General features: G+C 55.7%; 1 protein-coding gene across 1 annotated transcript; it reads right to left on the bottom strand.

The window, feature by feature from the left end:
* Window positions 1-3,480: 3,480 nt before the first annotated feature.
* Window positions 3,481-6,607, bottom strand: EN2 (engrailed homeobox 2). Its single transcript, XM_068933803.1, has 2 exons — window positions 6,052-6,607; window positions 3,481-4,255 (listed from the first exon to the last, which is right to left on the bottom strand). Exons 1-2 carry the CDS (start codon window positions 6,605-6,607, stop codon window positions 3,939-3,941), a joined length of 873 nt encoding a protein of 290 aa, XP_068789904.1. The 3' UTR covers window positions 3,481-3,938.
* Between the last annotated feature and the right edge of the window lie 7,655 nt (window positions 6,608-14,262).

Genomic DNA, 14,262 nt, shown 5'->3' with positions numbered 1-14,262 from the left:
TTTGGCGCCCGGGTACACTTTTTTTTTTTTTTTTTTTTTTGGAAATACTTCCCTGGGTTTTGCTGTGGGACTCTCCTGCTTTCGCTGGAGGGAGGCGAGCCTGCCCCGCAGCCCGCAGCAGCGGGGGACGAGGGGGAAGCGGGGCCGGCGGGAGCGCGCCCTGCCCGCCGCCGCCGCCGCCCGGCCGCTCCGCGGAGCCTCTGCCGGGGGCTGGGGGGTTTGGGGCTGGGGGTGGGCGGGGGAGATGTCCTTTTTTTCTTTTTCTTTTTTTCTTTTTATTATTTTTTTTTCTCCACCGCAAGCTGCTGCAGCAATGCGGTGTGGCTTGGGTAAAATGGCAGGAGGCGCTTGGGCGGCAGCTATTTCTGTTAAATTAATTTTAAATTTTAAATTAACGAGGGCTAATTTCGTTGTGCTGTACTTCCCCGAGCCAGCAGGGAGCCGCTGCTTTGGCGTGGGAGCGCTCGTTCGCCTACGCACTGAAACTTGCAGCGAGTGAACAAATCTGGTAAAAGCAGCAGCAGAGCAAATGTCTCCAACCTGTGCCTCTTTCCTTTCGGAAAGGTTTCTAAAATATATCTAAAGGCAGGTGAGAATGTGCAGCCTCCGTGGTCCATTTGCTGCTCGGAGCTACGGGGGCCACTCATCAATTGCAGATATTTTCTATGAGGGTCTGGATAAAATCCAGCCAGCAGCGAGATATTTTTCTGTCCTTGATCCTGCGGGGGCAGCTCCCTCACAGGCTCGCTGGCTATCGAGCCTAGAGAACGGACAAAGTTAGGCAACTTTCCCTACATATATATATATATGTTTTTTTTTTTTTAACCGAAAACCGGAATCCATATTCGGGGTGCCGAGCAGTGCCACACGTCTGTTTTCTGTTCCCAGCGCTTCTTGCCTTGTCTGCAAGCTGGGGAAGGACAAGTCGAAACTTTGGCCCCAGTTAGGAGCTGGGCCAAAATTTGCCCAGGCGCAGGCTCAGTGACTCAGTAAAATATATCTCCGTGTAACCGGTCCATCGCTGCGTAACACGCACCTTACTGTTTGGTCTCTTTGGACAAATACAGTTATTTTCAGTCCAGATTTAAACTGCTGCTTAGTGGCAATCTCGTAGTTCCAGTCACTAAATTTCTTCCTCCGGACTGTAAATCACCTGCCCCCCTCCCCATAGTTGGAGGTGACAAAATCTCTTCAAAGACCCACAAAAAAAGAATAAAAATAATAATTAAAAAACAAAAATCCAGGCGCTCTGCTTCCTCCTTGAAAGCTCCAGACTTAACTTATTTTAGCAGGTTAAAATATTTCTTTTGGTAGGAAACAGAGCTTGTGCAATAGCGGGATAAGGTGCATTCTCAACGATATCTGTGTTCATGGAGAATTTTGCTCCTTCCAGAGTATTTTCCAAAGCAGCAGCTTTAAGGAAAAAAAAAAAAAGAAAAAAAAACTTTTGATTTATGATTGAATCTCCTACTGCACGATCCAGCACGGATACTGAGAATCTGGCCCTCAGATCCTTTCTTTCTGCTGATGGAAAATAGGCTGAACTATTTGGAGATGTTGTGCCTATTGTTGCAGCAGAGCAGATGACCGTTTTGTTTTTGTCTGCTCCATCCAGCCTGTCCTAAAATCGTGGTTCTTTTACTGTAAATTCTTGGGGACTCCAGCGCAATATTTTACACGGTCATTAATTTCTTAGTACATGGACAACATTTTCATTGCTCTTCTTCTTTACATCCAAATTTGCAAGTGCATATAATATAGGTTTTTGCAAACAGCGTGCCAGACCTCTTTCCCAAAACACCACATAACTGAATATTTACAGTCTTGTAAAGGTGAAACCTGTTGACAGTACGTGAGACCAATTTTTTTTTATTTCCCGTTTTCAGATCTGTTTTACGTGACGTGCCGAACGCCTGAGAGCTGGGGTCGTTGGAAAGCTGCTGGTTACCCCTCTCGTCCTTTCTAAATGACACACCAAAAGTTTCTTCGCTCCTCAAAATACTGATGAAATTGCCCGTTATCAATTGCCATGGAATTCACCCTCATGGAAATAGTTTGCCCTACGAAATACTTCTAACTCGAGCACCAGTACATTTCTCTCATGGATCAAAAGTATAATCTAAAGACTATATACACCTATGGATACGTATAGTCTTTCACAGATTTTACTAGCAGCACTAGTCCTCTGCAACGCTCTGAGTCACACGTCGTGTATTTCATAATAAAGTGGGTTTTTTTTTATTTAATGCAGTCTTCAAGAATTTAAACACACAAAATGCAGTGAGAATGTTCACAATTTTGAGACGACAGTTGTAAATAGAAACATTCATATTTCATAAGATTATAAATATTTGATATCGCAATTGTAAAATGCACATGTTATATAAACTGAAAGAAAAAAAAAGTCTTTGCTTTCTTGCTAGCAATACCATTTAACCCTGTCTCCTAAGCAGCTGATGACTATTCACAGAATTTAAAATTACAGCTTTCATTTTATAATTCGATCTTTTTAATTTTTTTCTTCTTCTCTCTCTCTCTCCTGTTTAAGTTTATACTACTATGTACAACGCGTGGCTATTATAGCTGTGAAATAAAGAGGTTTTTTAAGGCAAAGCGAGAAGTTGGCCCTGGGCCGGGCAGGCGAGGCGGGCCCGGACCCGGCGGCTGGCGGCGCGGCGCGGCGCGGGAGCCGCTCGCAGCCCCCGGCCGCGGCCGCGGAGGAGGCGGGGGCCGCGGGGGAGCGCCCGGGGCCGCGCCGCGGTTCAGCGGCGCGCTGCGCGCTCAAGCGCGTGTTCTTACGGCGTAATATTTAGGCTAATGGGGCGGGGGGATGGGGTGGGGGGGGTCCTAAAAAGGAAAAAGAAAAATGCTTTTGAGGAGGGGGGGTTTCCCAGCGGCCTCCCTCCGCGGCACCGCCGGGCCCAGCGCGGCTGAAACGCGGCAGGCCTCGGCCCTGCGCGGCCGCGCTGCTCCTGCGCGGCGCTCCGCGGGGGGCGGCGGCCGGCAGGCCCGGGGAGCGGCTCCTGCCGCCTGGGGAGGGGGCCGAGCCCGTCCCCTGCCCGGGGGCTGCACGTTGGTGTCCCAAAGTTTCCCGAACTAGGTGGGGGGGGAACCTGCGGGTCACCCCCCAGCTCTGCCTTGTGCCCTGCTCCCCGCACCGCTCCCTCCCGTGGGCTGTCACGGAGGACAAGCTCGGGAGAGACCCTGGGCCTTTTCCAGCACGGTGCTTTAAGATTTCCTCCCCTACCGTTATATATATATATATATATATATATATATATATATATATTTAACTAAATTCTCCACGGCTATCCCTGAAGCCAGCCTCCTCCCGCACACACGCCCTCAAAAAACGGAAAGGAAAAAGGGAGGGGAGGGAAGGAGGAAAAAAAAAAAAAAAGGTAAAACTCATAGAACAAATAGGAGAACTATTTATTCGGTTCACAGTCGTGTGAAATGCAGCAATAAAAATCTTTGGACTTCAGCAAAAGTTGTTTTTAATTATTTTTTTTTTTTTTGAATTTCAAAAAACAGTGTCCAATGTCCATTAAAACAGCGCTTAAGTCTATAAAAATGTAACTTAAGCATTAAAAAAAATCATAAAGATAGCATCTAAAATCTCCGTACAACCAAAAACAAAAAAACAAAAACAAAAACAAAAAAAACAAACCCCCAAAACCAAAGGGAAACAAAAAAAAATCAAAAAAATATTTTATAATCAGATATCTTGGATTTTTACATCACCTTACCTGTAAATTATATATACATAGAATATTGCAGAATTATATCTAATACACAATATTTTCACTATTAATGCTGGTATAATCTTTATACACTGGCCCTTCTTCTTCCCTTTTTTTTTTTTTTTACTTAAATTATTGCATTGTATAAACTTTGACGGCAACCCCCCCCCCCCCGCCCCCTCCCCTTCCCCTGCCCTATTCACTGTCCGACTTGCCGTCTTTCGCCGTGGTGGAGTGGTTGTAGAGCCCCTGGGCCATGAGGTGCACCGCCAGCGAGTTCTTGCTGCCCGTGGCCTTCTTGATCTTGGCGCGCTTGTTCTGGAACCAGATCTTGATCTGGGACTCGTTGAGGCCGAGCTCCTGGGCCAGGCTCTGGCGCCGCTGCTCCGTCAGGTAGCGGTTGGTCTGGAACTCGGCCTTGAGTCTCTGCAGCTGCTCGGCCGTGAAGGCGGTGCGCGGCCGCTTGTCCTCCTTGTTGGGGTTCTTCTTCTTTGGTTTGCGCGAGCGGGGACCTAGGGGCCGGGCGAGAGGAGAGCACCGACACCGCGCGCCGCCCCACGCGGCGCCCCGGCCCGCGCGCGCCGCCGCCCACGCGCCGCCGCCCCTCTCCCACGCGTGCCCGTCGTCCCCCCCCCCTTCCTCCTCCTCCTCCTCTTCCTCCTCCCCAGCCCAGCCCAGCCCAGCCTAACCCAACCCCGCCGTCCGCGCTCGGCCCCGCTTTGTGCCGGCGCGCTCCCTGCGGCCCGGCCGCCAGCGCGGCCGGGAACTTCCAGCGCCCGGTAGCGGCCTCCCTCGGCGCCCCCAGCATCCCCAGGCGGCTCCCCCAAGCCCTGCCAGCAGCGCTACCTCCACCCCAAAGCACAACAACAAAAACAGAAGCGTTCAATTGTTTGCCTCCCTCACTACAGAAAAGTAAACCGTGCATCCAGAGGCACGGATCGGATTTTTTTTTCTTATTTGTTATTTCCTGAGCGGATATTTTTTTCCCCTGCAAGGTTTTTTTTTTTTTTGAAACCTTCTTTCTTTCTTTCTTTCTTTTTTTTTTCTTTTTTGTTTACAACAAAAAAATGGAAATCAGCCGTGTGTTTACACTGCGAGAAGAAATCCTCCGCTTTGCTGCACTGCCCATATGTCGCTGCACGGAACGATTCGAATAATTGTGATTATTCTCTGGAATATCATTCTAGGCAGCACAAGGAGCCTTTTCTGCCCGGCCTGTGCCATTGTGAGGATATATGTTAATTAAATATTAACAAAGGAGAGGACTGGAGAACAATGGAGTAAATTCCAATTCAGACCGGAATATTACCTCTGAGCAAAAGAGTTTGTTTTCATCTATTACGAACTCATTTTAAACTCGTCCTATAATCCCTCCTTCAGCTGTCCAGCTCTGCGGGTTAAAAACCAAGCTGGCTGCTTTTGTAAAGAGCAAATACATTTTCTGGGAGCAGATTTCCTGCATGGTGTTTTCCATGTGTTTTCAGAATGGTTTCTACTTCTTCTAGCGTGCGTTTTAAAATCTGCTGGGGACGTCCCCGCTCTCCCCGCACCGGAGGAAGGAAATTTCACGCCGTGGCTTTTTTCAGCATGTTTATGGATAATTTCGGGGGGGGGGGGCGCCTTGCCAAGCCCTCGCCGGCACACAGGCTTCCCCACAACCTGCCGAAGAAGTTCCCCGTCTCTTGGAAATTTCCCCCGGCCCCTACAGATCTACCCTGCAGCACATGCGGGGAAATTAAAAGAAAGAAACGAGACAGCGGCCACTCCAAGGCCTCTTTTAGGGCAGTGAACAAACGCTCGCGGGCTGCCGTTTGGGCGGGGAGGGGGGGGGGAGAAAAAAAATCTCAGCAGCCAAGGCCTGTCTGGGGCAGCGAGCACGCGAAATGCACCCCCCCGCCGCAAACGGCAGCGCACGGCCTTTCCCCGGGGGGGAGCGGGGCCGGCGGCCCAGGGGCCGGGGCGGCCCGAGCAGGGGCTCCCGCGGATTTGGCCCCCACCTCCCGCGAGCAGCGGCGGGAGCGAGCGGGGAGGCGCCGCGGCGGCCCCGGCTGCTGCGGGCGGCTCCGCGCGCTGCCCGCGGGGATATGCCCCGCTCCGCCGGCTTCTCCGCGGCCCAAAGCACCCCCCCGCCCTCGCCGCGTTTCCCGAGACTGGAAGGAGCGGGACGGCGGCGGAGGGGAGGGGGGTGTTTTCTTCCCCCCCCCCCACCCCGCCTGGCTCGGCGCCCGGCCGCGGCCCGGGGCGGCCCGACGCGGGCTCTGCGCGGCCGGCCGCGGAGGGCAGCGGGCGGCTCCGCGGAGGCTCTTACCTGAGGACGGCCTGTCCGAGTAGCGCGTGCAGTACACCCAGGCGGGCCAGAGCATGGGCTGCGTCCCGGCGTTGGAGCTGGCTTGGGAGCTATCCGAGTCCGAGCTCACCGACAGGTCGCCGCCGCCGCCGAGCCCCCGCGACTTGAGGGCCGCCTCCAGCGCCGCCGGGTCGCCGCCCTTCTTGGCGGCGCCGTGCAGGGCCAGCGCCGCGGGGCCGCCCTCCCCCCGGCCCGGCGAGCCGGCCCCGCCGGCGGGCAGCGGCGCTCCGGGGGCCGGCGCGGCGGCGGGGCTGCGGCGGCTCTCCGCGCCGGGCCGCCGGGGCTCGCCGCCGGCGCCGCCCGCCTCCTTCCTCCGCCCGAACTCGGGCCGCAGGATGTTGTCGATGAAGAAGTTGGTGATGCGGTGCGGGTGCGGGTGCGGGTGCGGGGGGTCGCCGGGCGCCGGCAGCACCGCGGGCAGCAGCAGCGCCCGCCGCCCGCCGCCGGGCTCCGCGTCGCCGCCGGACTCCTGCGGCTCGGCCGCCTCCTCGCGGGGGCTCCGGCCGCCCTCCTCCATGCTGCGCGGCCGGCCCCGCCGACGGCTCCGGCTCCCCGCCCCGCCGGCGGCCGGGCGGCTGCTTAACGCTTTTTGTGTTGGTGCTCTTGTTGTTGCAGGCGGTTGTTCTTTATTTTAATTTTTTAATATATATATTTATATATATATATATATATATATACAAACACACACAGGTGTCTATTTGCTTTCGCTTCTCCTGGCCGCAGCCGGCATTCAAAATCCAGAGTTTGCAAAAAAACAGCAAAAAAAAAAAATTTCTCGAAAACCCAAAACCCAACAAGGAGAGCCTCGGAGGAGTTCCAACTTTGCAAGAATGCGGGGTTCAATCCTCCCCTTCTTCCGCTCTCGGCTTCCTCCCGCCGGTCAGCCGCTCAGTCCCGCAGCGCGGTGCCGCCTTCTCCCGCAAACGCCGCCGCCGTCGCCGCCGCCGCCGCTACTCGCATCAGCCGCCCCCGCCGCGCTGCCGCGGCTCCAGCTTTAGGCGGAGGCCAAAAAATAAAAAATAAAAATAATTAACAAAAAAAAAAAAAAAGAGAGAGAAAGAGGAGGAGGGGGGGGAAGGCTGGAGGGATCTTAACGAACCAGCGCCCGCGGAGGGCAGGGCGGTGAGGGGCGCCCCGCGGGGCTCCGGCCGGGAGCGCCTCGCCCCGCGCAGCCCCGCGCAGCCCCGCGCACGCACATGCGGGGGCCGCCGCCGCGGGTGGGTGGGTCGCCCGCCCGCGCCCCGCGTTGCGCTGCGCTGCGCTCCGCGGCGCCCGCGCGCTCCCCGCCGCGCGCGTGGGAACCGGGCGGCCGCCGACGCCGCGCCCCGAACACTTTCACTCCGGATTTGTTGTTCTTATGTTTTAACGGGGCCCCGCCAGTGACGTCGCCGGCCCGGTCTCCTAGACACGTGCCTCGGGCCAATGGCAGCGCGGGCATGCGCACACGTGGTGCGGCGGCGCCCCGGTAAGTGACAGCGGGGACCCCCCCCCCGCGCCGCCCGCCCCTCCCCCGCCGTTTAAAGCGGCCGCGGCCGCGCCGCCGCCGCGGAGCGCGGAGGGAGGGCGCGCTGCTCCCCGCCACGGCGGATAGAAACATCACCGCTTGCCCTGCTGATCCCGCCGCTTTATATCTTTGTCTGATTCGTTTGAACCCCCCCCCCCGCACTCCCTTTTCCTTTTTTTTTTTTTTTTTTAATTTCCATACTGTTTACCGGGGGGGGGGGCGGCGAGGAGGGAGGAATCCCACAATTCCTTGCACAAGCGCATCAATAATATTAAACGAGCCGCTGTGATACAAAGGGAGTTTTTGTGCCGCCGCTTTATTTGCGGCGGGGAGGGGGTGGGGGGGGGAAAGGGGGCGACAACAAGCCGATGCGGTTAATTTTGCAGAAACTCCGTCGCGCTCGCCCGGTGCCTCCCCGGCAGCCGCTACCTGCGGGCGGGCGAGCGCGGCGGCGGCGCGCACGGCAGGCGCGTTTTGCTGCCCGCGGTCCCGTTTGCGAGGTGCCGCTTCTGCCGGCGCCGGGAGTAGCGGCAGCGGGGTCGGCATCCGCCGGAGCGATAATTGAATCATTCTTCTCAAAGCCGGACAGGAGCCTTTGATCATTTATGCCAGCTTCAAAAACAATATGAAACAGAGAGCTTTCGCCCTGACAAGGCGACGCGGCGCCGCGTCGCCCCCATCCAAATACCTCCCCCCGTCCAAATAGCCTTGTTTATTTTTTTATTATTATTATTTTGGGTGAAAAGCTGCCATTCACCACCCCCCACGCCCCCGCAGGCCCTCTTTTGTCCTTAGAAATAAATCCTTCGGAACAAAATTGGGCATCAGAGCCTCTCTGGATGGCAAAGGAGGGGGCTGAGCCGTTTGGCAGAGGGGGCTCGGGTGCCTCCGCGGCGCTGCGCGGGGGCGGCCTGGGAGGCCCGCGGGGCGCCGGGGCCCGCTCGGTCCCGGCGGGCGTCGCCGCCCCGACGGGGCGCACGGCGAGGCGGCAGCCGGGGCACCCCGACGGCGGGCTCTGCCCCGCTCCGCCTCGTCTCTATTTGGGAGAGGCTTCCCCGTGGTTATCGTGCGCCCTGCCCGGTTCCCAGGGCTGGAGGAAACAGCGGATCCTCCCTTGTCTCTTCTTCTTCTTCTTTTCTCTCTCTCAGTCTCTCTATTTTATTATTATTTTTTTAACCGAGGATATTTCGCAGCGCGTTGGGTTCAGCAGGGAGATCAGATATTGCCGATCCAAAGTTGTTTTTGCTCAAACAAGCACCTAGAGGTTAATTTCTTGAAGTGCCCCATGAAAAGCGATTAGCCTGTCTCCCAAGAAGTATTTTCTAATTACTTGGAAGCTCTCGCTTTTGCTACTACCCCATAATTAAACGTGTTCAAGGTGCTGCACTTCAAATATTTCGCTCCCGGGCGGACCCAAGTTACTGACAAGAACTTAAAATATCCTGAAATGCGCATTACCTGCCCCGTGCATCAAACAGGCGTTTTCGCCACCGCCGCTGATGTCACGTTAACATTTCCATTCGTTACCCTCGTCTTTCGCGGGGATATTTATACCTTGCATAAAGCAAGGAGGCGAGGAGAATTCCTTAGATAAACTCCAAAGCAGGCGATAAACAAAGCTGTACAAAACAATTACCGAAGCTGCCTGTCCTCTGACAATAATCCCGCCGCCTTATTGCGAGGCAGCACCTAAGGTATGCAGGATGGAGGGGGGGTGGCGAAGGGTGAAGGGGCGAGCTGATACCTAGCTGAGGAAAATCTCAATGATCTTATTTTCCAAGGTCATTTTTATCTCAAAGTTCAATCTTTCTTGAAAGATTTTTCCAGCAGCAAATTTATTTTCGGAATGCAGGCGCACTGCCAACACTTTTCCCTACGTACGCCCAGGTTTTACTCATTAACTGCCGTAGATAACCGGGAGAAGTGGTTTTAAATAGTTTTTTTTAATGTTCGTTTGTTTGTTTGTTTCCGCATAAACTGGCAGACCTGGCGATAGCTAAAGTCAACTCCTCGCCCGCCGGAGATATCACTTTCCCTGAAATCTCCCTCTGTAGTTTAAAGAAGGCTAATTCCGCCCTGTCACCCGTTTAAAAATGTTTTTTCCTTTCCCGCTGGCCGCGTAACCCTCCGGGCGGGCAGGCGTGTGCACACGCGCGGCGTACGCGTATTAGCACCTCTGCGACGTGCCCTTATTTTGTCCTGCGCTTTCGCACGTCGGGCGCGGGGTGCGGAAAAGTTTAACACTCAGGTGAAAACCGCGGAGCCGAATTTTGCCGAGGGAGCTGCTCTTTCCCCTGCTGCCCGCTCCTCTCCCCGGCGTGGCGCGACCGGCTCCCCGCTTCCCTTGCACATCCCAGGCTGTCGTGCAGCAGGCAGGGGAGATCCGTGCCGTTGCTCTCCCAACCTTGCCTCTTGCGGCTCTTCTTTTTTTTTTTTTTTTTTTTTTGACTGAGACGAGGAGAGCCGCGGGAGCGAGCGGAGCGGCCGCGGGGCTGCTCAGGCGGCCCCGGCCCCGCCGAGCTGCGCCGGCTCCGGCCCCGGGGCAGACCCCCGCCGCCCAGAGCCCCAAAACGCCCGCAGGAGGGTGGAAAAAAACCCGGAGGGGCTCCCTCCCGTCCCAGTCATCACAGCCCAGCAGAAGGAGGAGGATCGCTCGCAAGTTGCTGGCAGGCACCGCGTTGCCGCCGAGTTTGCGGCCGGTTCCCAAGCCCCTGCGGCCAGCCCTCGGTTTCTCTCTCGGTTACAACCGGAGAAAAAATAAACAGCATCGACTTTATTTCCGGAGGATGACTTCAGAGCAAGCCTCGCCTTGCTTTGGAGCCCGTTTCTGAGGAGGCAGGAGAGGGGAAATCCCTGCTTTCCGCTGCCCTCCGCGGAGCGGCGGCCGGGCGCTGGCGGCCGTGACCAAGGCTCAGCCCGGCCAGCGCAGCCGCCGCGCTCCGCGGCAGCGGGGCATGTGCGGGCTCAAACTTCCTCAGACTCCCAAATAAATGTGGGAAGGTAAAAGCCAGGAGGGAGCCTCGCCCAGCCCTGGGCAGCAAGCAGGGAGCCGGCTCGCCGCGCCGAGCTCAGCCCACGGCCGCGTTTCCCCTCCGCCGCTGACTTTTCCTTGCCGACAACCAAAAAAGCCCCAGACTTGGTAAAATCTCTCTCGGCCCAGGCTGGACGTGGAGGATCAAGGGCGTTTTCTGGCCTCGGTGCTTTGGCTTCGCAGCCTGTCACAGGCGGGATCAGTGGGGACGGGGGAATCGAGCCAGGTGTCCGTTTCATCTAATTGTTTGGGCTAATCACTTCACATTAAGAGGACTTTCCAGTCAACGGGGGGAAAGGGATGAGCTAAAAAGCTTGAGCTCTACTTCCTTGCCGGATCATGAAAATTTTATTACCTGCTTACGCTGAACACACAGCCCGCGCCCGGCCGCCCCCCCGGGCCGCCCCGCGCCCCGCGTGACGCGGCTCCCCCAGGAGCGGCCCTGCCGAACGGCACGGGGGGACGCGGGGGCTCCGCGCTGAACAAATTGGGTTTAATGGCAGCGTCCTGAATTGCAAAGTAGCTTGCTATCCTCGCCGCCGTTTCCTTCTGCGGCACGAACCTGCGAGGCACAAATTCCTCGTGGGTCCTCACCTAGGGCGAGGCTGCAGGGTGGGGATGCCCCGAGTGGGGCCGGGTTCATGGCCGGGCCCACGCTGCTCCTCTGCTGCTCCTCGGCAAGGGGAAACGCAACCGAGGCGGCCAAAACAGAAAACAAACAAACAAAGACAATACTTTCGCCAAAATGCAGCGTAGAGCGACGGGCTAAACCTTGGCTCAGGGCCCAATCGTAGGAGAAGAGAAGAGAAGAGAAGAGAAGAGAAGAGAAGAGAAGAGAAGAGAAGAGAAGAGAAGAGAAGAGAAGAGAAGAGAAGAGAAGAGAAGAGAAGAGAAGAGAAGAGAAGAGAAGAGAAGAGAAGAGAAGAGAAGAGAGAAAAGAAATGAAGAGAAAAGAAAAGAAGAGAAACGAGAAAAAAGAAAAGAGAAAAGAAAAGAAAAAAGAGGAAAAAGAGGTTTCCCGTCGCGGACGGCCAGCGCCCGCTGCGCGCTGCTGCCGGGGCCCTCGGCCGGCGCCCAGGTCCAGCGGGTCCCCGCAAAGGCTCTGGGTGACATTAAGGTGCAAATTTCTTCCCCAAGGTGCTTGGACTTTGTTTTCCCGATGTGGCGCCTTGCAAATACACCAGCGCAAAGAGGACCTAGGGCCGATCCTGCGCCGCAGCCTTCTCTCAGGCGAAAGTCCCAGCGCCTGTGGGAAAGACTTTTTTTTTTTTTTTAATGTGAGTAAAAAAATCCATTGTCCCTCCCCAAATATTGCTGGAACCGAAACCGCCTGCCCGTGCCTTTGAGTCACTCTGAGGGAGACGAGCGCTGCCAGTAACTTCAGCAGGAGGGAGAAAATCGCTCCACAATTTCCGCCGCTGCTGCCTGCGGGCACCCAGCGCGGCCCGGCCCCGGCCCCAGCGGCCACCGCAGCGTTTTCAGCGTTGCCGAGACGTTTTGGCTGCCGGAGAGGCTCTGCCGGCCAGGACTGGCCAGGGCACTGGACCGACAAGCCGCGTCATCGCCTTTTCCCTCGCCTACCTGGAGCCGTGGGAAAAGAAGGGCTTAAAAGGGGCAAAAGCGATTTCCCAAAGCTTTTATTTATTTATTTTCATTTAATCTTCAGCTTCTCGATTTATCTGCTGCCCCGATTTATCCGCTGCCTTTCTTATACGCACACTTGTGTACAGGTATACACATAATACATACACAAGCATGTCTGTGTGTATATCCATGCACATACGTACATAGTGATGGAGCAAAGTTTCAATTCTTTTCTCCGTGACTTAGAGGACTTAATCCTTGTAGACACAACAGCTTCTGTTGTGACGGTAAAGTTCAGCAACTCTATACCATTTGGAGTATCAACAGAGACTCGGGCGGGGAAATGGGATCTGCTCCTAGACTTTCCACATACGTAGCTAATTCCCTTAAACTCCCTTGGATTTACACCTCAGCATTTACTCACAGCTAGAATAAGGCCACCGCTCTAATTAACTACGCAGTTTCAGCTCCAGCTTCCCACTAGATCACCAGCTCGTACGGGCTCTCCAAGGCTACTCTGCAGCTGTCCGGGGGCCGGGAGGAGGGTGCTCTGGAGGGGAGCGGAGCGCCGGCTGCGGCGTGCGGCAGGCCCCGAGCGGGGCGCGGGGCTCGGGGGCGCTGCCGGGCCGGGGGGGGCCGCGCCGGGGCCTCGGGCGGCTCCTCCCAGGAAGGGGCGCGTCCCTCGGCCCGGGCATCTCCGGGGGTCCCGGGTGCGCTCGGCCCGGGCCGGCCAGAGCAGCGAGAGGGCGGCCCGGAGCGCTTAGCGCGTATACGCGCCCCCCACGCTTTGTTTTCTCAGTCTTTTCAGCAAAAAAAAAAAAAAAAAAAAAAGAAAGAAAAGAAAAGGGAACAAAAAAGAAAAGGAAAAATTCTGGGTATAGGCTTCCCTGAAAAGATAAATGAGTGTTGCACCCCTGAAGCTAAAATTCAGGATGGATGTCGGGGGCCGGCCGGGTCGCAGTTGGTGTCCCTGCTCTCCCCTCTTTGCCCCCTAGGAAAGTTTCCCAGGGAAGAGAAACGGTCACGTTCCCCTCCAGCCCCCCCCTTGCTCGGGCGATTCCGCCACTTATTTCTCCGCCGGCCCAGCCGTCGGGGCCGCTTGGCGCCGGGGTGGTGGGAACGGGCCCCTGGCGCCTCTCCGCGCCTCTCCGCGCGGCGCAGGGGCGCAGGGGCGCAGGGGCGCGCAGCCGGGCCCCAAAGCTTGAAAGGCGGCAGGGAACATCCAAATTACCTCAGGGAAAGGTTTCGTCTAGGACGGGCTGGCAGGGGCGGGCTCGCCGCCTCCCGCCACAGCAGCCCCGGCTCCTGCAAGAGGTTTGTGGTTTGGGCAGAAAGTGCTGGGTTTCTGCGCCGGGCAGGTGCCGGGCAGGGAACGGCACCGGGGGAGGGCTGGACAGCGGGGCCGGCCCGGGCGCCGCCGGAAGAGCAACTTTTCCTTTCCCCCTCTCCTTCCTTCCTTCTTCCTTTTTCTTTCTTTTCTTTTCTTTTCTTTTCTTTTCTTTTCTTTTCTTTTCTTTTCTTTTCTTTTCTTTTCTTTTCTTTTCTTTTCTTTTCTTTTCTTTTCTTTTCTTTTCTTTTCTCCTTCTTCCCTTCCTTCTTTTCTTTTCTTTTCTTTCTTTCTCCTTCCTCCCTTCCTTCTTTTCTTTTCTTTTCTTTTCTTTTCTTTTCTTTTCTTTTCTTTTCTTTTCTTTTCTTTTCTTTTCTTTTCTTTTCTTTTCTTTTCCTTTCTTTTCCTTTCTTTTCCTTTCTTTTCCTTTCTTTCTTTTTCTTTCTTTCTTTCCTCCTTCCTCCCTTCCTTCCTCTTTCTTTTTCTTTCTTTCTCCCTTCCTTCCTCTTTCTTTCTTCTCTTTCTTTCTTTCTTTCTCTCTTTCCTTCTCTCTCTCTTTCTCCCTTTCTCCCTTTCTCTCTTTCCTATTTTTAGACGTCCCCTCCCCCAGGACTAACGGGTGCAGCAGTTTGCAGCTGGCCGCATTCCCGCGGGCACCTGTGTCCCCGGTGCTTTCCCCATCCCCTGTGAGCCGGCGGCTGCGCGGGCCGGCGGCGGCTGCGCGGC

Source organism: Struthio camelus, chromosome 2 (assembly GCF_040807025.1).
Source record: "Struthio camelus isolate bStrCam1 chromosome 2, bStrCam1.hap1, whole genome shotgun sequence".
Taxonomy (NCBI): Eukaryota; Metazoa; Chordata; class Aves; order Struthioniformes; family Struthionidae; genus Struthio; species Struthio camelus.
Note: the sequence above shows the minus strand (reverse complement) of the source record. Positions and strands in the feature narration are given on the sequence as shown.

Excerpts from the sequence above, each read along its gene's own strand:
- EN2 (XM_068933803.1), bottom strand. The coding sequence starts at position 6,607 with ATGGAGGAGGGCGGCCGGAGCCCCCGCGAGGAGGCGGCCGAGCCGCAG. Across the intron at positions 4,256-6,051 it reads CTCGGACAGGCCGTCCTCAG|GTCCCCGCTCGCGCAAACCA; the intron begins GTAAGAGCCTCC and ends CCCGGCCCCTAG.